The sequence below is a fragment of the Carassius auratus genome, unplaced genomic scaffold (assembly GCF_003368295.1).
Source record: "Carassius auratus strain Wakin unplaced genomic scaffold, ASM336829v1 scaf_tig00215130, whole genome shotgun sequence".
Lineage (NCBI taxonomy): Eukaryota > Metazoa > Chordata > Actinopteri > Cypriniformes > Cyprinidae > Carassius > Carassius auratus.
In genome coordinates, this window is record NW_020527946.1 from 124,310 (window position 1) to 152,104 (window position 27,795).

General features: G+C 36.3%; 1 protein-coding gene and 1 long non-coding RNA gene across 2 annotated transcripts; one reads left to right on the forward strand and one right to left on the reverse strand.

Moving 5' to 3' along the window:
- Nucleotides 1–9,682: 9,682 nt before the first annotated feature.
- Nucleotides 9,683–17,988, forward strand: LOC113093756 (zinc finger protein 678-like). Its single transcript, XM_026259318.1, has 3 exons — nt 9,683–10,002; nt 15,924–16,637; nt 16,806–17,988. The coding sequence occupies exons 1-3, from the start codon at nt 9,996–9,998 to the stop codon at nt 17,405–17,407; spliced, it is 1,323 nt and encodes a 440-aa protein (XP_026115103.1). The 5' UTR covers nt 9,683–9,995; the 3' UTR covers nt 17,408–17,988.
- Nucleotides 17,989–24,614: 6,626 nt separating this feature from the next.
- Nucleotides 24,615–25,356, reverse strand: LOC113093754 (uncharacterized). Its single transcript, XR_003287888.1, has 2 exons — nt 25,244–25,356; nt 24,615–24,683 (listed from the first exon to the last, which is right to left on the reverse strand). It is a non-coding gene; the product is annotated as an uncharacterized LOC113093754 (long non-coding RNA).
- Between the last annotated feature and the right edge of the window lie 2,439 nt (nt 25,357–27,795).

Consider the following 27,795-nt stretch of genomic DNA (forward strand, 5'->3'; position numbering starts at 1 on the left):
GAATTATAATAAACAGGGATCTCCTACATAGGCAAAAATGAGAAATATATATATATTTTATTTGTCAACCAATAGGTATTACCTATTACCTACTTCTATTTAACAATATTACAACATTTTCCTGTTATGTCTTTAAAGCTGCTTTGAAACAATCTGTAAAAAATAAAAATAAATAAAATAAAAAAAGCGCTTGTTCAGCTCACATTTATTTACATGTCCTATCTGGTTAATCATTTCTGACGCATCTAGTCGAAGTTGAATGGTTAACGTTAGTGTCATGAACACACCGCTGTCAATTTTGAGAAGAACCACCTTCAATCAAGTTAATAGCAAGCATTTAAGGGGCCTGCTAAAAAGGAAGCTATATTAGCGTTAGAATAACATAAGGCTGTAGCTATCGAATATTTTAGTAATCGAGTCTATGATAGGCTTTTGTACATTCTGCTGAACAACAGCCTTTAACTGGACTTTTATTTTGACGGGTTGGCGTACATTTACAGTTCTGTGTATGTGATGTGATGCTGCTTTTACTTAAATCAAACGGTCAAATGCTCATGAAGTGACTGTCAGAGCAGTTCTGGAGATGTTGTTCATGTGTTCACGTGATTATTTAGTGAGACAGCAGACGCTGAATTCACCGCGAGCTTAATGCGCTTACGTGTGTTTAATGAATGAAGAGGCGCTTCTGCGCCATTCATTAACAGAGACACGCAGAACATGCAGGATTCATATTTAAAAAGACTATTCCGGCTTAATACTTACAGATATTCGTCCATATCGTGATTTGATGTAAGTGCAATGACCTATTTTTAATGAATTCATTCAATAACATAACAGCTGTTGTTTTTTCGAGGCACGCTGAACATAACTTCTAGTCATTGCCCCCCTGCCACAGTTACCCGGTCATTATGTGGGAAACACTGCAGATATATTTAGAATAAGTTAAACGATAACGTTATAGTTTGACCTCTTATTAACGTTCGCACTCTTCCACTGATAAACATGGTATTAGCTCTGTGGCTAATCTAATATAGCAATGCATTAGCGGCTGTAAGTGATGTTACAGAATATTTATAAGTGATAATGATAGGACCGTTAGCTAGAACTACCACATCATTGTATATACAGTGTATGAACTAAATCATTTCACATGAAGAACGACAGACTCACCGTCAAAACAGAAAAAAAAATCTCTGTGGCTGGCTTGGCTGATCGCTTTCTTCGCTAGTGGATTTCTGGCGCCGTTGTCAACTCTGGAGCTGCAGAGCTCCCTCTGGTGGGTAAACTATGCAACACTCATAACATGAGTAAAGCATGAGACTGTTTCTCATCATTCATCGGCCGTTATAAACACAGATGCCGATTTAAATGCAATAAGCTCATATCGGCCGATAATATCGGCCGGCCGATATATCGGTCGGGCTCTAGAACGCACAGCCCATAGTGTGACATCCGTTAACCAATAGTGTAAGAATAGATGAAGTCACAAGGTTTTTTTTAATTAAGGAAGATAGCCTTCGTTTGTATGTAGGCCTAGGAAATTTATATATTTACAGTACTTATTTAAATATAATTAATATTATTTTATTGCTTTTGTATTAGTTGTTTGAAGAGTAAAAAAAAATTGGTCGGTCTTAATGCAAATTTACAATCAGCAAGTTGGTCGGGTTACGGCAAACAAGAATATTTTTAACGATGGCGTAATCTTTAGATCTAGTGCTGACTCCAGCCATGGAGTATTTCATCATTTCGATGACATTGCTGGTGGCAGAGCAGATGTTTTGTTTTAGATCTGGTGCTGACTGTGTGGACAAATTCATCTTGATAATATCAGATAACTGTGATAGAAAGATATGTAATGGATTACAATCAAACAAAACTTCAGACAACAGTCAATACTTTGTTGGCCAATTACCAATCAATGATTAATTGTGTTCAGTCTGGTGTGAAAAGGTTGCATTAGCAATTCCGCAAAGGAGAGCTCAGTTCAGTGTTGTTTTCTGTCAGACGCGGCTCTCTCTTCACCTGCGCATCGAACACCGTGTGCGAGTAACCAGCTGCTCAGTTCAGCTTTTCCTTGTCTTGTGTTTGAATGCTTTAAAGTTTTTTGAATGGTCAAATTGGCAAGTGTTAAGGCTTAATAACACGTGAAAATGTTACGCTTTCATGACGACACGCAGCAGCATTCTGTCAACTGTCCTGAGTGTCTTTTTAGACAGGCCTCAGCCAGACGGTTGAGATCGACTAGTAAAGGTGGGATATTTTTTCCTATTGAAAGAGCGATCATAGCTCACTATCAGCAGTTATTTTATCTATGTTCATAACATTTCTTATAGATTATTCCTCGGTGTAAGAGATAGATAAAGATCAGATAAAGATAAATTAGCACAGTACCAGTACAAGTGATTGCGTGTGTGAATTAGTCATACTGTCTCTATATTATTGTGAAGATGTGGGTTGGAAATAGCCTAGTTACTTCAAAAGTAGAAAAATATGCTATAATAGCTATAAGCTATAAGCTACTTTAGTAATAAATCACAGGACAGCTCTGACAAGTAGTTTCTGCATTCCTCTGTGTGTGCGATCTTATGCCACTGACTGGAGAGCAGATTAATGTGGCTACACACGCGGTAGTATGCTTTTAAGGGAGAAGTATTAGGATTAAAAAAACAAAATAATCGACATGGTCAAATTAAGTCAGTTAGAGGTTCTGAATTTCTGTTTCGATTACTTTTCGATTAATCATCCAGCCCTAGGTGAAGCCAGGAGTCCAGATCAAAGTCCACTTTGGCACACCGCAGTTCTCTAATGGGATAAAGAGAAGAATTCTGAACAGTATGATCTAGATGGATCTTAGATTTGAGATTGAGATTGCAATCGTCCTCTTTACCTCACACTTGGTCGTCACCACCGTGTGGCTTCGCACTTACTCGCACAGTCTTATCATCCCCGTCCTGCTTACCTGCAGGCCCGTTTCCCGTACCCGTGAAAAATCAGTCTTGCGTACCTGCGAAACTATCCTCTTTCATGTACTGGCGAAAAGCAGTTTCACGTACAGGCAAAATGTACGCGTACCTGGGCCTGTCACGATAACAATTTTTTCAGGACGATAAATTGACCTAGAAATTATTGCGATAAACAATAATATTATCGTTCTAAGACCAGTTTCAACTAATATAATGATAATGGCATAATAATGCAGGTACATCTTTTCATTGAGCAATAAACTTTTATTTTGTTTTATGACAGATTCGGAGCAAGAAATACCAACATGTTGACTTTGTGTGGCTTAAAATTAAATAATTTTGTATTTTATATTATGTTTATATGCCAGTTATGCCGTTAAGGGGCCGTTCCACTGATCTATACATTATTGATCAGTGGGCCGTTCACATATCCCATTTTTTGGGTGCTCAAGTTTGTATATTTCAAAGTTGACGCGCAGTATGCACGCTCATAATGGAAGTGATGCGCTCGTTTTTTTCCAGGCGTGTCCGCACCGCATCCAGTTAAAAACATCTCAGCTTTTCAGAATGAATTAAGAACACCAGGTCATGTGACATGAAACAACTCAATCAGCTTCCCTCGGGGTGAAATTCCAGAAATTCCCTGTTGTTTTTGTAAAATGGTGTGCACCCAAACTTTGCAGAGTTTTTTACTTTGCTTCGCAAATAAATCTTGTAGCAGAGGGGCCGTTCACATATCGCACCTAAGGCGCGCCGCTTTCTAATTTTTTCCAAAATCCTTTGAGCACTTGCGCACCTGAGGTGTCTGCCGTTGCGAAGCAACCATGACGGGGAAAAAACGAGCCCGTCGCACTGCGTGCGTGTCACTTCCAACTTGTCGCTTCTTTCCAAGCGCGAAACACGCGATATGTGAACGCCCCGTTACAGCAAGTGTTTTTCGGTGGTGGAAATCCATTACTGAAATTCCCTTGTTGTAGTGGAGATCGCAGCTGATGGATGCTTAGCGTAGCGGGGACGCTGAGAGGAGAAAGCTACCTGTACATATGCAAGACTACGCCACCCTGTTAACCAAGGAAATGCTAAGGATTTTAGCAACACAGGAGCGTGGTTTTCGAAGGAGAGCTGGAGACGTGGATACAAATCATACAAAAAAGCTTCATTTCGGTATTTGAGCAACAATCTTAAAAGCACAACATTTAAAAAACAAAAGACTGTGGGACCAGGTTATCATTCACAACAAAAAACAAAGAGGAGGCCGAGGCTTGCCAATGGCAGGGCACTATTTTAAGTGCCTAAATTTTTTTGTGTGAGTACAATGCAATATCACTTGTGACGCAAACATCCACAAGCAAATGAAAGGAGCTTCCCAAAGCTGGTCACTCTAGCGAGACGTTATCTCTTTATTCCCGGGACATCTGTGCCATCGGAGATGTTTTCTACCGAGGGCTGTCCACAGGCTGCACTCCAGACTAACCCATCATCATGACATGAGACATATAAGTAAAAATTTAAAAAAGAAAATATCGTGTCCAGACCACAGTTTACCAAATTAGAAACCCAATTTAGTAGTTTTTTCAATATGAATGGAATTTCAAAATCAGTCTCACCGTTTGTAGCACGCGTTTTCTAATCCGTTGAGAAACCAGCAGTGAAGGTCCACAAGCCCTCAGACGTCAGTCCCCCCTTCCCTTAAACCTTTTTGGGGTTTAGGGCTAAACCCTTTGTGGGTTTAGGGTGATCAGCCAACTAACATCCTCAGGTCCCGGATGATCAGCTGTGGAATCCCGTCACTCGTCGCCAAGTTTTTAGTGGAAATTCTAATTCAGTAACAATTTTGTTTTTGTATTGCTTTAATTCTCTGCAGAGAATGATCTGGTTTACACACAGCTTGAGTCTGTGTGCAAGAGATAACACACAGACTCACAGTCCACTTTTTTAAGTATGTAAAAAGATACATTGAAGGACAGGTAGGACCTCTGAGCCAATTATGTTGCTCAGTGCACATCACTTCATAATTCATGTACATCTCATACACCTCTCCCTGGTATGGACTAGGGCTGTCACTTTTCGATTTTTAAAATTTCGATTTTCGATTTTTAAAACATAAGTGTTCATTGAATCGATTGAAAAAAAAGATTTTCCCATGTCTAAAAAAAAGACGTTTCCTTTTTCAACGTCAAATAACGGACAAACGTAAAGAGAGTGCTGGAAATGCACAAGTCAGCAATATTTTTTATATATTGGAATGAAGTACAAACAGCAACAGGAGTGAAACATTCTCGAAAAAATATATGTGCAGAGGGGAAGGCTGGAGGCTTCAACTTGGCTGCATTTATGATTTAGGCAATTCAAAAATCTGCAAGATTGTTTTAAATAATGATTCAATCCATTTTAAACAATATGAGAACAGGCCTTGTGTGTTTTTTTTTATTGAACGTAACCGGCACTTAGGCTAGGCGGCACTAGGCAGGCATAATGAAATGCGCAAAAAGGCTAGGGCCATTACAAATTTATTGGACAGGAAAACAAGTCGCTCAACATTTTCGGGGTCCAGAGCAGAGGGTTTTTTTATTCCCTATATGTCCAGCTGTTGAGAAGACGCGTTCCGACCGCACTGATGTCCCAGGGACACTCAGGTACAGCTGCGCAAGGTGGGGGTATTACTGCCAATTTTCCATCACAAAAGCCGGTCAGTGTCAGCTTGCAATGGTCCTTTTCATGACTCAGAATCTCCAGTAACTAGATGTGCGAATGAGGCGAATTCGCGTCTAACTCACCGCGAGACCTCCAGACGCGCGTAAATGCGTCTTTATATTGACTTTCCATTGAAATCATTTGTGCCAGACGCTTTATTCACATTTGGTGTGAACGCAGCATAAGAGGTCGCTTTCGACGTCACTGGGTCTTATAGGCGCGTAAAATAGCTGGTATTTTCTGTCTAGCTTTCGCAACGCATACTGCACTTTTGTAATTCTTTATTTTCTTTTTCTGCTTGTTTGTGAAATTTGTTACATGTATATTTTTTAATTGTTTAATTATTTTAAAATGAATACTGAACATATTTGGTTAAAACCGATTCCCTATTTTACTTCTCCAAACTTTTTTTTGTGCAATCGATTTTCGAACTAAAAGTGACAACCCTAGTATTGGGTAGTATGGGGTAACTAATTGTTCCTGGTACATGGTTCCTCTTTAGAAGTTGTTTTTCAGCCTAAAGCATTTACGTGCACAGGTTATACAAAGAACTCCGTGTCCCTATGGACTATATATACTACCTAAATGAGATTAATGCAATCAATGCCAAATTAACAAAACAAAACATTTCCATAACAAAAGACAAAGCCTTTCAAGGTATCAAAAAGTCATTTTTTTTGTAAACATTTAGTTCAAATAGAGTGAAGATAAAATATTTGTTTTTTAAGGACAAAGATAAAGGAATGACAAAGATACACATTACAACTACACATAATATACAAAGAGTAGTGAGTTTTTTTTTTTTTTAAATATACAAATACAAACAGTGCTTTATTTTCTGGTACAATAGGTGTATTTAGCAGGAGGATTCAAGAAATTTAATGAACAAATATAAAAATAAAACACTATATGAACTGATTCCTAAAGCAACTTTATTACATTTCTTCAGTCAAGAGCAGTGAATGATTTTTTATCTTTGTATTTTGTTATTTTATCAACTTTAAACTTGGTGGTTTTAAACCTGAATGAGTTTCTTCTTCTGAACATAAATGCTATTTTGAGGAACATAGAAAACCAAACAGTTGCTGGTCCAGAATGACTTCCATAGTTTTTTTTGCTACTATCAAATTCAGTGTGGACCAGCAACTGGTCACCCACATTCTTCAAAATATATTTTTTTGTGTTCAGCCAAGAAATAAATTAATACAGGTTTGGGACAATGTGACAGTGAGTAAATAATGACAAATGAAATTGTGGGGTGATCTGTCCCTTTAATGACAGTCACGTTTAATAGGCCTACTGTCCCTTTAAGACCTGCAACCATCTAATATAAAGGCACGTATTTTCTCTAAACTGTTTATTTTCATATTAGATATGACCAACTGGGTCTACATGTAAACCTTGTGTGTTTTGACAGTATTAGTGGAAAAGATAACTTGGTTCAATAATCAGGCGCTGTTTGACAGGCTTTAGCGCACACGCTTCGGGTGTATATGCTCAGAAAAAGCACAGGTCAGACCAGCATGCGAATTAAACATTTAAATTCACACACAGATAACGAGAGAGTAACTCTAGCACTGAGTTAACACTGCTGTGAAGGCATGTGGTGTTGTACAGGATATGACAGATGCATCAGAACAGCAGCTGATGAAATGTGGGCTGTAGCACCATACGATATTTCTTCAAAAGCAGATCGTGGAGACATTTTTATCGTCCATGATCAAAAATCGTTATATTGCACACCCCTAACGCCAGTGTGCATTTTCAGTATGCATTCAGTGCTGTTGGCGAGAGTCACGACAGCAAACTACTGACTTGTCTATGGTAACATAGAGCTGATAAACTCAAGCTGCAATGTAGTTTGTTAGTTTGTAGTAATAGCGAAAAAAATTGTTGTTTGAACAGCAGAAAAAAAAGTGTAAATGTAAAAAAAAAAAAAAGGGACCGAACTGAAACAGAATCTGCCGCGAAACAGAACTCAATAGGGCTGTGCAAAAAATGGTCAATTGCTTCTCAAAACTAGCCCAATCGCATTTGGTTCAGGGCAACACACTTTTTGGTGGGGTTACCTTGGTAAAATTCCAGTTTTAGGGGCTTAACATCACAAATTATTGTGATTGGGGTTGCTTCGACCCGAGGGCATGATAAACAACCGCAGACTTGGCAACACTGGTTGGCCTTAACTTGCCAATAATAAACAAAAAAAAAGTGAAATGTGAAAATTTAGAAAATGTTTGTAGATCGGTTATTTATTATGTGGTTTCACTGTTTGGATGGTGTAACTGTCTGCAAACAATGACAAATATTTTATCCAAAAACTGTGTTCACGCTGCCTTAATTACTAAAGTTCATTAGCTTTAATATTTTTATGAAAACATAATTTAGGTTGTGATTTACCACCACTCGCACGTCATCGGACCTGTGGGCATCGTGGCCCTCAGGGGTGTCCCCCCGCTCACTCACCCCCCCCCCAAGGTGTCCCTTATTTTTCTGTATTGAAGGTGGCAACCCTACACCAAATGCAAGAATGATCAATTAAAGCAATTTTAGGATGATTGTAATTGAAATGGCTGGAAAATCTTAAATGCTACCACTAATAATGATTAAATGGCTTATCACTTTTGAACAGGTGGTGCTGTAATCAAATCATTTTGGTGTGTTCTGTTTGAGATGACAATATGCTACAGCATTGCAGATATACAACCTGAAGTCTCATTTTTGGCATCATGCCTCAAATTCCTCGCTGTGGTATGCGAAAACGTTTTTGCCTATCGACACAAAATCCATAACATTTTGTCAGGACAGCCTGAAGATCATCCTATTTAAATTTGGTGAAAATCGGACCAATAGTTGATGAGGAGTAATAGGCTTATGCAATAAAAAGTTACTAACATTTTTATAAATATAATTAATTATTAATGGTTAATGATTAATGGTTTATTACTTTTGACCAATAGGCGGCACTGTTACCGAATTAATGTGGCATGGTCAGTGTAAGGTGATAATGGCACATATTGGCAAATATTTTCAAATGGATCCAGAGATACAGCCTCAGATGCAATTTTAGCATCTTTCCATCAAATTTATTGTTGCGCTAAACAAAAACTCTTTATTATATTGACACTATTATAGAGGACAGGAAGTATGGCCAATTTTGTCTAAATTATCCAAAAATTATTCGCATTTTTTAGATATTTGATTATAACTTTTGACAACAAGGTGGCGCTGCCACCAAACTTTTTAAGTACTATATCAGGGCAGGGAGCCAAATGTTTTTGTAATTATGTTTGTAACAATACGATAATGCGTAAAAAAAAAAGAGAAAAAAATACAGCACTTTAAAACATAATTTAAAATGGCCGATGGCTTGGATATCGTTCGACTTGACATGACGCACTGAATCTAAAGATACCAGTTTTGTGATTATTGGCCAAACCATTCAGAAGTTAAATGCAAAGATATACATTTTTAATATTTCCGGACCTCTAGGTGGCGCTGCATCGAAGCACTGCAGGTAGTCTCAGGTTGTTCTAACACGCATCAAGTTTGGTCTCAATACGAGATATAGCCTCACATGCATTTTTGTGTGCTTTTCATCAAATTTGTTCATGTGTCATTTGAGAACGGTTGGATGAATCAACTTGAATTCCATAACTTTTTGCCAGAATGGTCTGAAGTTGATCTGAGACAATTTTCGTGAAAATCAACTTACCGTCTAGGACGTGTTTGAAAAAGTATGTTTTTCGTACTGTGGGATTACAAATTTATAAAATGTTAAATTTAGGTTCCAATATAATAGTAGACGTTTTGGGGTAATAAAGCTGACATCTAAGAAGCTCAAATCAGGAAAATCAAGTGTCTGAGACATTAACCTTTTGTCTTTGTGTTTTTACTTGAAGCTCAAGGCACAGCTGTGCCTTTTGTCTCTATGATAATGTGAAGGTATCAGTGATACTGTCAGGCACCTCTGTACTTAAATGACACTGTTATGCTGATAAGATCAAGGCTGGGAAGATGCCAGTGTCTGGTTTGCATTTGCATGCTTTGTTAAAATGGTCTCCACCTCTACTGTATGGATCCCTCCCATTTGAATGTATATAAAAACTACGATGTCTTAAGGACAAGTTAGACTGTTGATGATTGCAGCGCCACGCAGAGCATTCTCAATAAAGAATCCTGCTGAAGATTACCCAAGAGTCTCCTGGTCTTCGTTTCTGAGTTCCCAACAGTTTTGGTACCGTGACCCGGATATAGCTTCTCATATGAATCCAGATTGAAACTGCAATCTCAACAAAGATCTGACTTAATTCCAGACTGAATCTTTCTTTACAACCAATGGTTGGTGAGTGTACCTCTATCCAAAAGAACATTTAAGACCAGAACAAATTTGTTAGCCTCTCCGCCATCAGAGGAGAGTTAACAGACAGCTGTAGGGTTTGGTTAACTAAGTTACCCTCTAAAAAGGATATTTTAGAGATTAAAATAATCCTCTGATAGGCAGGGAAGATTACCATCACATGCTAATATTTTGCTACCCTCTGTGTCTGGCAGGGAAGTTTAGCGTAAAGTGCTAAAAGTTTGTGTTGTGAGATCTGCTGTTCATATGTTCATTTATAAGTGTGTTATATGATTAGAATGTTGTCCCTGTTTTAAAATAAATCACAGCAATGATATTTAAGTGTATTTTCCCTTTTCAGGAAAAGTGTCAAAAAAGTATCGAAATCGCAATTCTTGACTAGGTATCGATATCGAAACAATTTTGGTATTGTGACAACACTAATGCAGACGAGCTGAAGGCCACTGTCAAAGAAACCTGGGCTTCCATACCACCTCGGCAGTGCCACAAACTTATTACTTTCATGCCACGCCGAATTGAGGCAGTAATTAAAGCAAAAGGAGCCCCTACCAAGTATTGAGTACATGTACATGAATGAACGTACTTTCCAGAAGGCAAACAAGTCACTAAAATTGTTTTTTAAATTTGTTGATGAATGAATGTTGAATTGGTGGGTTTTTGTTCAATGTGAGCCAAAATCATCACAATTAAAAGTACCAAAGACAGTGTGAATCTACAATTTAATTTTCATAGTCATGAAATATATAATTATGTAATATATACACAGTACAGACCAAAAGTTTGGACACACCTTCTCATTCAAAGAGTTTTCTATATTTTCACGACATATATGTATATAAATAAGTTGTGGGCCGTTATCGGCATGACTATGAAAATTATAGATTCACACTGAAGGCATCAAAACTATCAATTAACACATGTGGAATTAAATATGGAATTATATACATAACAAAAAAGTGTGAAACAACTGAAAATATGTCATATTCTAAGTTCTTCAAAGTAGCCACCTTTTGCTTTGATTACTGCTTTGCACACTCTTGGCATTCTCTTGATGAGCTTCAAGAGGTAGTGACCTGAAATGGTCTTCCAACAGTCTTGAAGGAGTTCCCGAGAGATGCTTAGCACTCGTTGCCCCTTTTGCCTTCTGTCCTGGTCCAGCTCACCACTAAACCATCTCGATTGGGTTCAAGTCTGGTGACTGTGGAGGCCAGGTCATCTGGCGCAGCACCCAATCACTCTCCTTCTTGGTCAAATAGGCATTGATGCCTTCAGTGTGACTCTACAGTTTTCATAGTCATGAAAATCAAGAAAACTCTTTGAATGAGAAGGCGTGTCCAAACTTTTGGTCTGTTCTATTTATCTATCTATCTATCTATCTATCTACATATATATATATATATATATATATATATATATATATATACATACAGTATTGTTCAAAATAATAGCAGTACAATGTGACTAACCAGAATAATCAAGGTTTTTCGTATATTTTTTTATTGCTACGTGGCAAACAAGTTACCAGTAGGTTCAGTAGATTCTCAGAAAACAAATGAGACCCAGCATTCATGATATGCACGCTCTTAAGGCTGTGCAATTGGGCAATTAGTTGAATTAGTTGAAAGGGGTGTGTTCAAAAAAATAGCAGTGTGGCATTCAATCACTGAGGTCATCAATTTTGTGAAGAAACAGGTGTGAATCAGGTGGCCCCTATTTAAGGATGAAGCCAACACTTGTTGAACATGCATTTGAAAGCTGAGGAAAATGGGTCGTTCAAGACATTGTTCAGAAGAACAGCGTACTTTGATTAAAAAGTTGATTAGATAGGGGAAAACCTATAAAGAGGTGCAAAAAATGATAGGCTGTTCAGCTAAAATGATCTCCAATGCCTTAAATTGGAGAGCAAAACCAGAGAGACGTGGAAGAAAACGGAAGACAACCATCAAAATGGATAGAAGAATAACCAGAATGGCAAAGGCTCAGCCAATGATCACCTCCAGGATGATCAAAGACAGTCTGGAGTTACCTGTAAGTAATGTGACAGTTAGAAGACGTCTGTGTGAAGCTAATCTATTTTCAAGAATCCCCCGCAAAGTCCCTCTGTTAAAGAAAAGGCATGTGCAGAAGAGGTTACAATTTGCCAAAGAACACATCAACTGGCCTAAAGAGAAATGGAGGAACATTTTGTGGACTGATGAGAGTAAAATTGTTCTTTTTGGGTCCAAGGGCCACAGGCAGTTTGTGAGACGACCCCCAAACTCTGAATTCAAGCCACAGTACACAGTGAAGACAGTGAAGCATGGAGGTGCAAGCATGATATGGGCATGTTTCTCCTACTATGGTGTTGGGCCTATTTATCGCATACCAGGGATCATGGATCAGTTTGCATATGTTAAAATACTTGAAGAGGTCATGTTGCCCTATGCTGAAGAGGACATGCCCTTGAAATGGTTGTTTCAACAAGACAATGACCCAAAACACACTAGTAAACGGGCAAAGTCTTGGTTCCAAACCAACAAAATTAATGTTATGGAGTGGCCAGCCCAATCTCCAGACCTTAATCCAATTGAGAACTTGTGGGGTGATATCAAAAATGCTGTTTCTGAAGCAAAACCAAGAAACGTGAATTAATTGTGGAATGTTGTTAAAGAATCATGGAGTGGAATAACAGCTGAGAGGTGCCACAAGTTGGTTGACTCCATGCCACCCAGATGTCAAGCAGTTTTAAAAAACTGTGGTCATACAACTAAATATTAGTTTAGTGATTCACAGGATTGCTAAATCCCAGAAAAAAAAATGTTTGTACAAAATAGTTTTGAGTTTGTACAGTCAAAGGTAGACACTGCTATTTTTTTGAACACACCCCTTTCAACTAATTGCCCAATTGCACAGCCTTAAGAGCGTGCATATCATGAATGCTGCGTCTCATTTGTTTTCTGAGAATCTACTGAACCTACTGGTAACTTGTTTGCCACGTAGCAATAAAAAATATACTAAAAACCTTGATTATTCTGTTTAGTCACATTGTACTGCTATTATTTTGAACAATACTGTATATATATATATATATATATATATATATATTAGGGGTGTAACGGTTCACAAAATTCACGGTTCGGTTCGATACGATACACTGATGTCACGGTTCGGTTCGGTTCGGTTCGATACGTTTTAGATACAGCAAAATGTAAAAACATCTCAACTTTTCAGAATGCCGCAAGCGCACCGCGGGTCATGTGACAAGAACTAACCAATCAGCTTCATCCTTTCCCGTAACAACGTTGAGAGCTCAGCCAAGATGAAGGATCAGCTGATCATAGTTGTATATGGATTGCAATTTTGAAATAAATTTAGTAGCAGAGCTGCAAGCGATTTTTAGAGCTGCAAATCCATTTATCCTTCGCTGAAATTTCCGCGTCTCATGGAGAGAGCACGTCATTGTTGCTTAGCAAAGACAGATGCCTCATGAGCGCTTCTGCCCAAGCGCTTTGGAAAGGAGGAGAAAGACGCGCTTAGCGTTTTCCATGCGTTTTTAGGCACGATATGTGAACGGCCCCTAAGGCGCTCGCTCACTCAGCACGCGCTGAAGGCTCGTTGCAAAATGTCGAATGCCTTTAACAGACCAGAAATATAAGATCCTAAAATAACCAACAGGTCTGGTGTTTGGGTTGGATTCCCTGTAAGCTATAGTTTCTAAATGCTGCAGGGATAGTTTGCTGCGTGCATGTTTCTCCTTTTTTTCGTCTTTTCCCAGATAGTACTGACGCATATATCCCAGATATTCCCGCTGGTGTTTCTTTTTTTTTTTTTTTATTCCCGCTGGTGTACCCTGTCATGTTGCAGATGCGACATACCGTTGTTTTTTTATCCACCACTCTCTTGCCATCACCATTATAGCTTAAAGGGAATCCAAAGTGCACCCAAACACCAGACCTGTTGGTTATTGGAGGATCTTCTCATTTCTAGTCTGTTAAACGCATTGGCTATTTTGCAACGAGCCTTCAGCGCGTACTGAGTGAGCGAGCGCCTGCTGAGTAGCCTAACATAAACATATAAGATGGTGTTTTTTTCTTCTTCGGGAGTGTCAGGGGCGTTGCCTGTTACGTTGTTTGGGTTATTGGGCTACCTTGTTGAACGCATATCATTATATTTCTCTCTCTCTCTTTTTTTTTTTCAAATATAATTAATTACTCCAACGAACCGTTCGGTATACATAATGCGTACCGCGTACCGAACCGAAAGCGTCGTACCGAACGGTTCAATACGAATACGCGTATCGTTACACTCCTAATATATATATATATATATATATATATATATATATATATACTGTTTAATAACAATATCATGCATATGATCCTTTGTGTAAAGGTCTTCTTTTAATTTTTGATGAGTAAACTGTAGCCTAAGACTATCCTACGTTTTGAAATTAACTCACTGTAAATTTTTTAATGTTTTTTTTAAAGATGTTACAATGTTATATCATAATGTTATTGTTGTTTTACTTCCTCCTCTTATCTCATTTTACAATTACATCCATTTAGAAATCCATCCCATTGCACCACCTGGCGGTAGTTTTGCGAATTATTTTAACACGCGACTGACTTGGGGTTAACGCTACAGCCCTGTTGTCCCATTTAGGTTGTCCACCTACTGTATACACTCCCCCAGTTTTTTTGAGCTGATCTCAAAGATCTAATACTTTTTCCATGTACACAAAAGGCCTATTTCTCTCAAATATTGTTCCCAAAGCCCATCTCCTCTGCCGAGATAATCCATCCACCTCACAGGTGTGGCATATCAAGATACTGATTAGACAGCATGATTACTGCACAGACCTTAGGCTGGCCACAATAAAAGGCCACTCTAAAATGTGCAGTTTTATCACACAGCACAATGCCACAGATGTTGCAAGTTTTAAGGGAGCAGGCAATTGGCATGCTGACTACAGGAATGTCCACCAGAGCTGTTGCCCATGAATTGAATGTTCATTTCTCTACCATAAGCCGTCTCCAAAGGTGTTTCAGAGAATTTGGCAGTACATCCAGCTGGCCTCACAAACGCAGATTACATGTAACCACACCAGCCCAGGACCTCCACATCCAGTATCTTCACCTCCAAGATCGTCTGAGGCCAGCCACCCATACAGCTGCTTGCAACAGACGCGTTGCACAACCAAAGAACTTCTGCACAAACTGTCAGAAACCGTCTCAGGGAAGCTCATCTGCATGCTCGTCGTCCTTGTCGGGGTCTCAACCTGACTGCAGTTCACCATCGTAACAGTCTTAAGTGGAAAAATGCTCACATTCGATGGCATCTGGAACTTTGGAGAGTTGTTTTCTTTACACATAAATCCAGGTTTTCACTGTACAGGGCAGATGGCAGACAGTGTGTATGACATTGTGTGGTTGAGCGGTTTGCTGATGTAAGTGTTGGTGGCGGTGGGGTGGATGGATTATCTCGGCAGAGAAGTGCTCACTAACACAGATTTAGACAATGTTTAAGAGAAATAGGCCTTTTGTGTACACAGGTAAAGTCTTATATCATTGAGATCAGCTCAAGAAAAATGGGGGCAAAAACTAAAGTGTTGCATTTATAATTTTGTTCTATGTATATGTATATGGTGGTAAAGTGGTAAAAATCTGCCACCATCACAACCCTAGTAAAATGTATATATTTCTTGTTTTATACAGCTTAAAGACCCTGGGGTCAAACTGACCGAAAAGAAAAATGATGCTTAAAAATGTTTTACGGGTCTCCCTATTAAATTAGTAAAACACATTACAGTAACATTACAGCAGACAAGACAATAAATCTAATGCAAGAAAAGTAAATTGTGTATTTACAGATGTTCTCTCAGCTTTTAACAATATACCAAAAATAAATAATTTTTACTTTTATTTCAGAATTCATTGAAGAAAAAGAGGAAAAAGAAGAATCAAGTGAAGTTGAGGAGAAAAATCATGTCAAAATTGGTGGAAAACTTTCCCAGTGCGGTAAGAGTTTCACACAATCATCAAACCTCAAGGATCACATGAATATCCACACTGGAGAGAAGCAGCACGCATGTGATCAATGCGGTAAAATGTTTTTATGGGCTTCACTTCTGAAGAAACACTTGAAAGTTCATGCAAAGAAGAAGCCACATTCATGTAATTTGTGTGGTAAGAGTTTTTTGCATCTACAAAGTTTGAAAGAACATCAGAAAATACATACTGGTGTGAGAGAGTACATGTGCTTTGGGTGTGAAAAGACTTTTATTTCATTAAGCAAATTAAAACTGCACGAGAGGATTCACACTGGAGAGAAACCTTACAAGTGTTCACACTGTGACAAGAGATTCAGTCAATCAGCATATCTGAAAACACATGAGAGAATTCACACTGGAGAGAAACCTTACAAGTGTTCACACTGTGACAAGAGATTGAATAATTTATCAAATCTGAAAACACATGAGAGGATTCACACTGGAGAGAAACCTTACAAGTGTTCACACTGTGACAAGAGATTCAATCAATTATCACATCTGAAAACACACAAGAGGATCCACACTGGAGAGAAACCTTACAAGTGTTCACATTGTGACAAGAGATTCAATCATTTATCAAGTCTTAAAACACATGAGAGGAGTCACACTGGAGATAAACCTTACAAGTGTTCACACTGTGACAAGAGATTCAGTGATTTATCACATCTGAAAACACATGAGAGGATTCACACTGGAGATAAACCTTACAAGTGTTCACATTGTGACATGAGATTAAATCATTTATCAAGTCTGAAAACACATGAGAGGTTCCACACTGAAGAGAAAATGTATAAGTGTTCACAATGTGACAAGAGATTCAATAAGTTATCATATCTGAAAACACATGAGAGGATCCACACTGGAGATAAACCTTACAAGTGTTCACACTGTGACAAGAGATTCTGTCAGACAAGAGATCTGAAAAAACATGAGAGGATTCACACTGGAGAGAAACCTTGTAAGTGTTCACACTGTGACAAGAGATTCAATAATTTATCACATCTGAAAACACATGAGAGGATTCACACTGGAGAGAAACCTTACAAGTGTTCACACTGTGACAAGAAATGCAGTGATTCATCAACTCTGAAAATACATGAGCGGATTCACACTGGAGAGAAACCTCACAAGTGTTCACACTGTGTCAAGAGATTCAGTAGTTCATCAAATCTGAAAACACATGAGAGGATCCACACTGGAGAGAAACCTTACAAGTGTTCACACTGTGACAAGAGATTCAGTCAGACAAGAGGTCTGAAAAAACATGAGAGGATTCACAATGGAGAGAAAATACATCACCGCAACGTACCTGGGAAGCGTTTCATTAAGTCATCTGTTATACAAAAAAAACAATCAAAGTAAGGCCCTGTACATGCGGAGACACATTTAGTTGTATATGTAAATATTTTGTATGGTATATGCGTTTTGTCCAGACGGATCCGGCATTCGGGGCAGTGAAAAGGCAATTTTTTTTTTAAACCAGGTCCCAGAGTGGATAAATCTGAAAATTACACCTTTGGGGTTTTGTGTTCTGCCAATCCATATATTTTGTGAAACAATGATGTCATCACCCCACATCTCTACTATATTCAGACACCAAAAATTATCCAGACTCCAGATATAATTTTTTAAATACATATTTTACTAGTAGGTACTGGACACTAATACATGTATGTAAGTGAGTATAAGGAAACTGTGACATATTATACCCAAAGAATCTTCATACAGTGAACTACTAGTGAAATAGATAGATAAAATCTAACTATATATAAAATTGGGAACAAAAATTATTTAGCACCTTAAAAAGCACCATGTATTGCTTATGTGTGTTTTTTTTTTCTGAATTGCTAATGCAACCTTTTCACACCACAGTCTGAACAAAATGAAGCATTGCTTGGTAATTGGTCAACAAAGTATTGATAGTTGTGTAAATATCGTCATAATAACAGTTGTCTGTAGTTTTGGTTGATTGTAATCCATTACGTACATTTCTATCAAAGTTATGACATTATCCAGATGAATTTGTTCTTACAGAGTTTAACTCTAAATTCTTGTCATATTTTATAACCATTTTAGAAGCAATAGCAAATAAACTGTAATAATGTGAAGGTGTCGGAATACATTTTGGTTTGATTGTATATTTAATTTTTACATTGAAGACTATCCAGTGCTATTTTACATTTAATTATTCAGTTTCTGTACCTTGACACCTACAAACTTAAAAAAAACTTAAACATTGTGTAAATAGCAAAAATAAAAAAATGAACGAACAAACAAATTAAACAATTTCAAACAGGGCCCACTGTACAACCTTCAGCGGGGCCCCGCAAACCCCAGCTACGGCCCTGCCTGTGGGTGTTGAATACTGTGACCAAACAGAAAGTAATGCCATAAAATAATTGTTAATTTACTATGTTACTTTACAATGTTACAATTGTTAAGTGTTTCTGTGTTCTTGATCCTCAAGAAAAAGAAGGCGAAGGCTTCAGTTTCTTAATCTTAAGAAATAATAGAATAACTCTTTAAATAATAAAACTTGTTACTTAGAATGAAAGTCAATAATAAAAAAAAGAATTTTGAAAGGAATTTTAATGACTGAAGTTATTAATCGTAATTCGTGTAGGTCATAAATTAAAATGCTAATGGTCATAAAAAGGTCTTAAAAAGTCTTAAATTCGACTGAAAAACCCTGCAAAAACTCTGAATACTGAGGTGCTAAACCATTCAGGGCTTTATAAGTAATAAGCAATATTTTAAAATCTATACGATGTTTGATAGGGAACCAGTGCAGTATTGACAGGACCGGGCTAATATGGTCATACTTCCTGATTCTAGTAAAAACTCTTACTGCTACATTTTGGACTTTTTGTTTACAAAGCGTGAAGATGCAATAAAGAATTACAATAATGAGGTGATAAATGCATGGATTAACATTGAGAGCATAAGCCATAATTTAGATATATTTTTGTGATGGAAAAATGCAGTTTTACAAATGCTAGAAACGTGGCTTTCTAAGGAAAGATTTCTGTCAAATAGCACACCTAGGTTCCTAACTAATGACGAAGAATTGATAGAGCAGCCATCAAGTCTTAGACAGTGTTCTATGTTAATACATGCAAGAGTTTTTAGGTCCTATAATTAACACCTGTTTTTTTTCTGAATTTAGCACTAAGAAATTACTCATCATCCAGTTTTTTATATCGACTATGCATTCCATTAGTTTTTCAATTTGGTGTGTTTCACCGGGCCGTGAAGAAATATAGAGCTGAGTATCATCAGCATAACAGTGAAAGCTAACACCATGTTTCCTGATGATATCTCCCAAGGGTAACATAAAAAGCGTGAAGAGTTGCGGCCCTAGAACTGAGCCTTGAGGTACTCCATACTGCACTTGTGATCAAATTATGTTTTAATTAATAGTCTAATAATGAACCACAAATTACTATAATTTTAAAGAAAGGGGAAATCCAAAGTCTTTTAAGTTTTCTATTACAATACAGATAAAACATGTTCCTTATTCATACTGTTAATAAAAGTTCAAAGTTTAATATAAGAGAATGTCATCCCACTGTTTTAGCCTGTTTTGTTGTTAATAATAATAGGATAATAATGAACCACAAACTAAGCATTCGTTTGAAGTAAGGGGAAAATGAAGATTAATTAAACATATTTTTGTTGATGATAACTGATATATGAGAGATTGCGATTAACTGAGATGTCTTTTAGAGATTAATGAATGCAGCGCTCTTTGGTGGGATTTCATCAATTTAATGGAGAAAAAAGTAAAGTAGGTAGACAACCAAAATGATTAATACCACCACAAGTTCCGCCGCCACAGGGCCGCGGCGTTAACTGCAAATCAGTCGCATTAAAATCATTAGCAAAACTACCGCCAGGTGGCGCAAAAAGGAATGCAATGGGAACGGAATGTAATTTTAAAATGTTGGTTTGTAAATGGAGATGAAATGATGAAGTGAAACAACAATGACATTATAATATAGCATTGTATCATGCTGAAACCAAATTGTTTCCCTTTTTTTTTGGTTACTGTAATCTGCTTAATGTCACCCCGTCCCATATACGGGACGCCTACGTTGACTATACTATATTACAATCAAATTTAATCTAATCTTGACAAACTATATATCGTTGGAAAGGTCTAAGACTCCCAAATATATATTATACCAATATTTTTTGTTAAAAAATTATGTAGGAAAAGTAATAGATCAATTCATGACAAGAGTGCACCCTCAGAAATCTACATTACAAAAGGAGCTTTGACCTTTGTTTAAAAAAAAGACTTCCTCGTTGCCTTTTTCTTTATCACATCTTAGAAATCATCAGAAGTTATATATCACTTGAAAACATAAAATCTCAAAATTCATCCTTCAAAACCCATTTTAAAATCAGACATTGCATTACCATGTAAATGGTACATCAAAATCATGTTACAAAATGTTTTCAGTCATGAATTATAAAAATCATGCACATTTAAGTCTATCTTCAAAAACGTGAGTGACAGTTAACAGGTTAAGAAAAAATTTGAGCAAGATGCCACTGTTTTTTCTTTTGTTTCATCTAAACAGTAATTTTTAGAGTGTGAAATATAGCCTATATGTTTATATAAGTCATTTATATATTTTTTTAAGAGCTTCTTAAAATACAATATTACTCTGAATGCACACAATCCACCAAATATAACACAACAAGAGCAAAATCCAGGGGTTTTTGAGTCGTATATGTGTGCAAAATGACAGCCGCGTTTCGGGGCGAGATCGGACAAATAAATAGGCTACACATTTCATTCACACTGACAAGCTAAACCAACATATGTTATTATTACCGGGTCAGATCTCATTAATAAATTATGTCTCTGGCCAAAGAACAGAGAGAAAGATGAGAGAGAAATGAGCGCTTCATCAGCATTTTTTAAGAGCTTCCAAAAATAATATCACAGCGAATGCACTAATCCACCCATTAGAACACAACAAGAGCGGAATTCAGGTGTTTTTGAGCTGTTTATAATAATAATAATAATAATAATAATAATAATAATAATAATAATAATAATTAGATATTGAAAATAATTTTTCAATTAATTTATTTTAAAATGCAAAGTTGAATAATCAAACTAAAAATCTCTGTAAACACTTAAGTGTGTCCCGTAAGGCAGTGTTTCCCAATCCTGGTCCTGGAGAAGCCCAACACTGCACATTTAAGATGTCTCCCTGATCAAACACACCTGATTCAACTCATCAGCTCATCAGTGAAGACTCCAAGACCTCAAAAGTGTGTGTGTCAGATAAGAGAGACACCAAAACCATGCAGTACTGGGGTTCTCCAGGATCAGGATTGGGAAACACTGTCATCAGGTCATGAAAAGTTCGACACACACTTGTGGTCACCATGCTCACTCGAACACTTGGCCTAAACTTAGGAAATACGTCAAATAAATAATCGATTGGTCAAGTGCAAAGATGGCAAGTGTGGGTATTTGGACAATGCAAAAGTTTAAGAAACAACAAATGCTGTGCAATTTATAACAGCAGTTTGATAAAAAGGTAAAACTAACACAGACTTACTGCTGCAAATGTCTGCCTCCACAGCTTTCAGTCTTCTCCATTTCTGAAGGAATGCCTCTCCACAAACACCACAGGGATGACTGCTTCCTTTACATCTTTTCAGCTAAAAAAAATACATAATAATAAAAATAAGAAAGGGGGAGGGGGTAGAATAAAATAGAATTATAAACAGAATTTTAATAATGTTTTGTGAGCAAAATATTTAAAATATAAACTGATATGAACTGCAGGAAGGGAAAAATGTGTCCTTTTATTTATTTACTTTTTTTGGATTTACATAAAAATGTATCAAAAGCATGGTACAGTAAATGTGTGATATCTGTAATATAAAAGCACATCAAAAACGACAATTACAGTTGTACAACCAAAGTTAGTTTGATGATTATTGTATTGTTGTATTGGTTATTAATATACCATAGTAGAACTACAGTTACTGTGGTAAAAACATGGTAAATGTCCCGTTCCTGGGTTTTAACTTCAAATTTAATTTGTTACTATTGTACGTGTCGTGGTTACCATGATTTTACTACAAATGTACATCTTTGACATGAAATGAATATATTGAAAGTCTATGGCATGTCACGTGACCGACAGGGTTTAATCACACTAGTTAGCAGGTGTGTTCATTTAGTTAAACGCAATGAAACTCAAAGAAAGCCTAGGGTGACTGATATAATACAGCGAGTAAACAATATGGCGCTAATCTGATTAATAAAGACAGAATACATTTTATAACAGGCATTAAAAGAGCGTAATTATATCTACTCACCGTGGCACATGGAAACTGATGGCAAGTATCGCGATGTGTGCTGAATGAGACTTCTTGAACGTGATTTCATAGAGATGATGAACTATGAATAAGCGATAAGCGAGAATGGGTTGTAAGAAAACGGTTAAACTGCTTACTTGCACGCGCCTTGGAGCGTTGTTAAACTCACCTTTTTATGCCGTTTTCCCTGCAGTTGAGTGTTGCTTTGGTCAAACTCACCGCTGAATGCTGTTTTACCTGCAGTTGAGTGTTGTTAAACTCACCACTGATGAACACGCTAAGCTTTGGCACAGAGATCACTTTGATATCAGATTGCGAGAATATTTAAACCTCAAAAACAAGTTGGAGGGCCAGATAAAAACTATCTCTGTCATATATAATTTTTTTGTAGCCTATTACTTATTTTTATTTATTTAGTGTCGTTGCGGTGTGCTGAACCAAGACGTCAAATTTAAACGCTGCTGAGTTCTATAGAAGTCTATCGGACTAACCTGCTCGTTGAAAAATAACGCCAAAGGTATACCCACCCTGCTGAAAAAAACAATAGAAACCATTACAGAAATTCTAATGGTTTCCATTACAAAACCATTACAAACCATCAGCAATTAACCATTAAAACCATTACCAAATGGTTTCCATTACGTAGTGTGTTTTGGGCATATTCCATTAGGATTTATTGGTTAGTATTGGTTTCCATTACAAGTTTGTATTGGTCACGATTTGCACATAATGGTTTCCATCACAGTTTTGTATTGGTTCTGATGGTTCCATTACACGTTTGTATTGGTCTTTATTAAAAAAATTTAATGGTTTCTGTTGGTTTTGTAATGGTTCCATTACAAGTTTGTATTGGTCTTTATTAAAACAAATTTAATGGTTTCTGTTGGTTTTGTAATGGTTCCATTACAAGTTTGTATTGGTCTTTATTAAAACAAATTTAATGGTTTCTGTTGGTTTTGTAATGGTTCCATTACAAGTTTGTATTGGTCTTTATTAAAACAAATTTAATGGTTTCTGTTGGTTTTGTAATGGTTCCATTACAAGTTTGTATTGGTCTTTATTAAAACAAATTTAATGGTTTCTGTTGGTTTTGTAATGGTTCCATTACAAGTTTGTATTGGTCTTTATTAAAACAAATTTAATGGTTTCTGTTGGTTTTGTAATGGTTCCATTACAAGTTTGTATTGGTCTTTATTAAAACAAATTTAATGGTTTCTGTTGGTTTTGTAATGGTTCCATTACAAGTTTGTATTGGTCTTTATTAAAACAAATTTAATGGTTTCTGTTGGTTTTGTAATGGTTCCATTACAAGTTTGTATTGGTCTTTATTAAAACAAATTTAATGGTTTCTGTTGGTTTTGTAATGGTTCCATTACAAGTTTGTATTGGTCTTTATTAAAACAAATTTAATGGTTTCTGTTGGTTTTGTAATGGTTCCATTACAAGTTTGTATTGGTCTTTATTAAAACAAATTTAATGGTTTCTGTTGGTTTTGTAATGGTTCTGATGGTTCCATTACAAGTTTGTATTGGTCTTTATTCAAACAAATTTAATGGTTTCTGTTGGTTTTGTAATGGTTCTGATGGTTCCATTACAAGTTCGTATTGGTCTTTATTAAAACAAATTTAATGGTTTCTGTTGGTTTTGTAATGGTTCTGATGGTTCCATTACAAGTTTGTATTGGTCTTTATTAAAACAAATTTAATGGTTTCTGTTGGTTTTGTAATGGTTCCATTACAAGTTTGTATTGGTCTTTATTAAAACAAATTTAATGGTATCTGTTGGTTTTGTAATGGTTCCATTACAAGTTTGTATTGGTCTTTATTAAAACAAATTTAATGGTTTCCGTTGGTTTTGTAATGGTTCTGATGGTTCCATTGCAAGTTTGTACTGGTCTTTATTTGCATATATTTAATAGTTTTCGTTGCAGTTTTATATTGGTTCTGATTTGAATGTTTAATTGATAGCTGGTAATTAGGCCATTAATTAATATAAGTAAATAATTTAAATTATTAATACAAACTGTACACAGGTTTTGTCAAGAATATAATGTTTTTATTTATTTAAACGTCATACCAACCTTTCAATAGCAAACAGTTCAGGTTGTTTTGCAAAGAATTAAGAATATGCACCTAAAATCAAAATTATTCACAGAATACTCAACATAGCTGGAATTAACACAAACACACCTTGACATTACATTTTATTTTAATTATTGTTATTCATTAATGCATTATAGAAATGCAGGAACTATGAACTGTTTTTGTGGCTTGTAGCTGTCTCAGACCTGCAAAAAAAAAAGAAAAAAAAGGGACAATTCATTAGGACAATGTACCACATTACCAGTATGTGAGATTATCCATACATATATTTATATGGCAGTCTCAAAAAAGTTATTGATTTTTCTTTCATGCCTAAAATCATTAGGATTTAAAAAAAGAAAATGTTCCATGAATATATTTTGTAAATTCCCTACCATAAATGTATCAACTTAATTTTTTATTAATAAAATGCTTTGCTCTGGATTTGAAATATTTTTCACAATATTTAGATTTTTTAGCACCATCAGATTCCAGATTTTCAAATAGTTGTATCTCAGACAAATATTGTCCTCCTAACAAACCATACATCAATTGAAAACTTATTTAGTATTATTATTGAAATAAAAATCTAAAAAATAAAATAAAAACAATTACCCTTGTAACTGGTTTTGTGGTCCAGTTTCACAAATAGGCTTGAATAATTACATTATCTACTTTTTATGGTACATAGTCTCTATTCACTTCGAGTCATATTAGATAAGAGGCTGTAGCAATTCCATTCGGATATGGATATGTAAACACTTACCACTGACAGTTTTATCTGGTTTATGTCTCTGATCTCCTCAGCCAGGTATTTCCATACACTTAGGAGGCGTTTATTTCCTATAAGGTGTGGCCTTTTTTCTTCAGCTTCTGAGACTGACACTCTTGTTTTGAACACACACACACACATACACACGCACACACACACACACACACACACGCACACACATAAACAAAAATTGAAATTCAAGAACTGATGGACTAATCTCAGACTTTAAATCTGACCACTCTCAAGTGGAAATTAAGTAGCATATGTGACCTGTGCTGGCAAAGTTAGTCACAATGAGCAAAAATCAGTTGAGGTTTTTTTTTTCTCATTAAAAAGTATATATATATATATATATATATATATATATATATATATATATATATATTATATATATATATAAAAAATACTTAGCTACACCCGTTTGAAGTTGAAAGAGTTGGCAAAGTCAACTCTTTTCTATTTTCTAAAGGTTCCAAAGCAAAATCACTGAGCAACATTGCATCTTTTCCTGCAGTTCTTTTCTTAATAATAATTCACTTTTTTTATTTTACATCCGAACAAAAGCATTCAAGTAAGAAAAACTAATAATCAAATGTAAAATCCCTTTATTCATTACAAATAAATGAATTATTAAAACTATAAAAGCAGTTAAATTAGTCATTCTGTGTATACAGGTGCTCGTCATATAATTAGAATATCATAATTTCAATTCAAAAAGTGAAACTTGTATATTATATTCATTCATTACACACAGACTGATATATTTATTTATATCTGACAACTAAGGAAAATCCCAAATTCATTATCTTAGAAAATTAGGGTATAACTTAAAACCGATACAAAGAAAGGATTTTTAGAAATCTTGGCCAACTGAAAAGTATGAGCATGTAAAGTATGAGCATGTACAGCACTCAATACTTAGTTGAGGCTCCTTTCCCCTGAATGACTGCAGCAGTGCGGCATGGCATGGAGTCGATCAGTCTGTGGCACTGCTCAGGTGTTATGAGAGCCCAGGTGTCTCTGATAGTGGCCTTCAGCTCTTCTGCATTCTTGGGTCTGATATATCACTACTCAGCAGCAGTACAGTCCTTTTTGAGGCGAGACACTTCTGGTTCTGTCTGTTGTTAAAGAGTGGCTTGACACAAGGAATGTGAAGCTGAAACCCATGTCTTGCATACGTCTGTGTGTAGTGTTTCTTGAAGCACTGACTCCAGCTGCAGTCCACTCTTTGTGAATCTCCCCCACATTTTTGAATGGGTTTTGTTTCACAATCCTCTCCAGGGTGCAGTTATCCCTATTGCTTCTACACTTATTTTCGGTAACACTTTAGAATAAGGTTCCATTAGTTAATGTTAGTTAACTACTTTCGTTAACATGAACTAAGCAAGAACAATCCTTCTACAGCATTTATAAGTCTTAGTTCATGTTAATTTCAACATTTACTAATGCATTATTTAAATCAAAAGTTGTGCTTGTTAACATTAGTTAATGCACTGTGAATTACCATGAACTAACAATGAATAACTGTATTTTCATTAACTAACATTAACGAAGATGAATAAATACAGTAATAAATGTATTATTCATTGTTTGTTCATGTTAATTAATACATTAACTAACATTAACTAATGGAACCTTATTCTAAAGTGTTACCTTATTTTCTACTACATCTTTTCCTTCCCTTCTCCTCTCTATTAATGTGCTTGGACGCAGAGCTCTGTGAACAGCCAGCCTCTTTAGCAATGACCTTTTGTGTCTTCCCCTCCTTGTGCAAAGTGTCAATGGTCGTCTTTTGGACAACGGTCAAGTCAGCAGTCTTCCCCATGATTGTGTAGCCTACAGAACGAGACTGAGAGACCATTTAAAGGATTTGCAGTTGTTTTGAGTTAATTAGCTGATTAGAGTGTGGCACCAGGTCTCTTCAATATTGAACCTTTTCACAATATTCAAATTTTCTGGGATACTGAATTTGGGATTTTCCTTAGTTGTCAGTTATAAACATCAAAATTAAAAGAAATAAAGATTTGGAATATATCAGTCTGTGTGTAATGAATGAATATAACATACAAGTTTCAGATATTTTAATTATATGACCAGCACCTGTATTTATTAGGATATATATATATAACTGTAATTTGAATGTCGGATTGAAATGAACACTGTTATTAGAGTAGTTAATTGTTAGCATAAGTGCGGCTAATAATAAAAAAAAAAAAATTATTAGCATGTTTTTGTGTTTTGCTTTGGTACTGAAATTGGTACTGTGACAACACTAATAGTTAGACCTCGATTAATGTGTTCAGGTGCACTGCAGGTTGGAGCAAAACTCTGCATGTAAGTGGACCTTGAGAGACAATGTTGAGATCTCCTGCTATATGTTCTGAGCATGCACTATAAAGAGACAGAATGACTTACAACACTGGTGTCCAGTCCTGGGCTGGAGGACCACCGTTCTACAGAGTTTCTGCTGATCCTTGATCAGCTGCTCAGGTCTGCTTAACTGGGGTTGGAGCTAAACTCTGAAACAAGAGAAGACAACCAATATT

What these genes read in the sequence shown, in the direction of transcription:
- LOC113093756 (XM_026259318.1), top strand. An exon ending in TTTATCAAGTCTTAAAACAC is followed by an intron (nt 16,638 to 16,805) that starts ATGAGAGGAGTC and finishes GTCTGAAAACAC; the next exon opens with ATGAGAGGTTCCACACTGAA.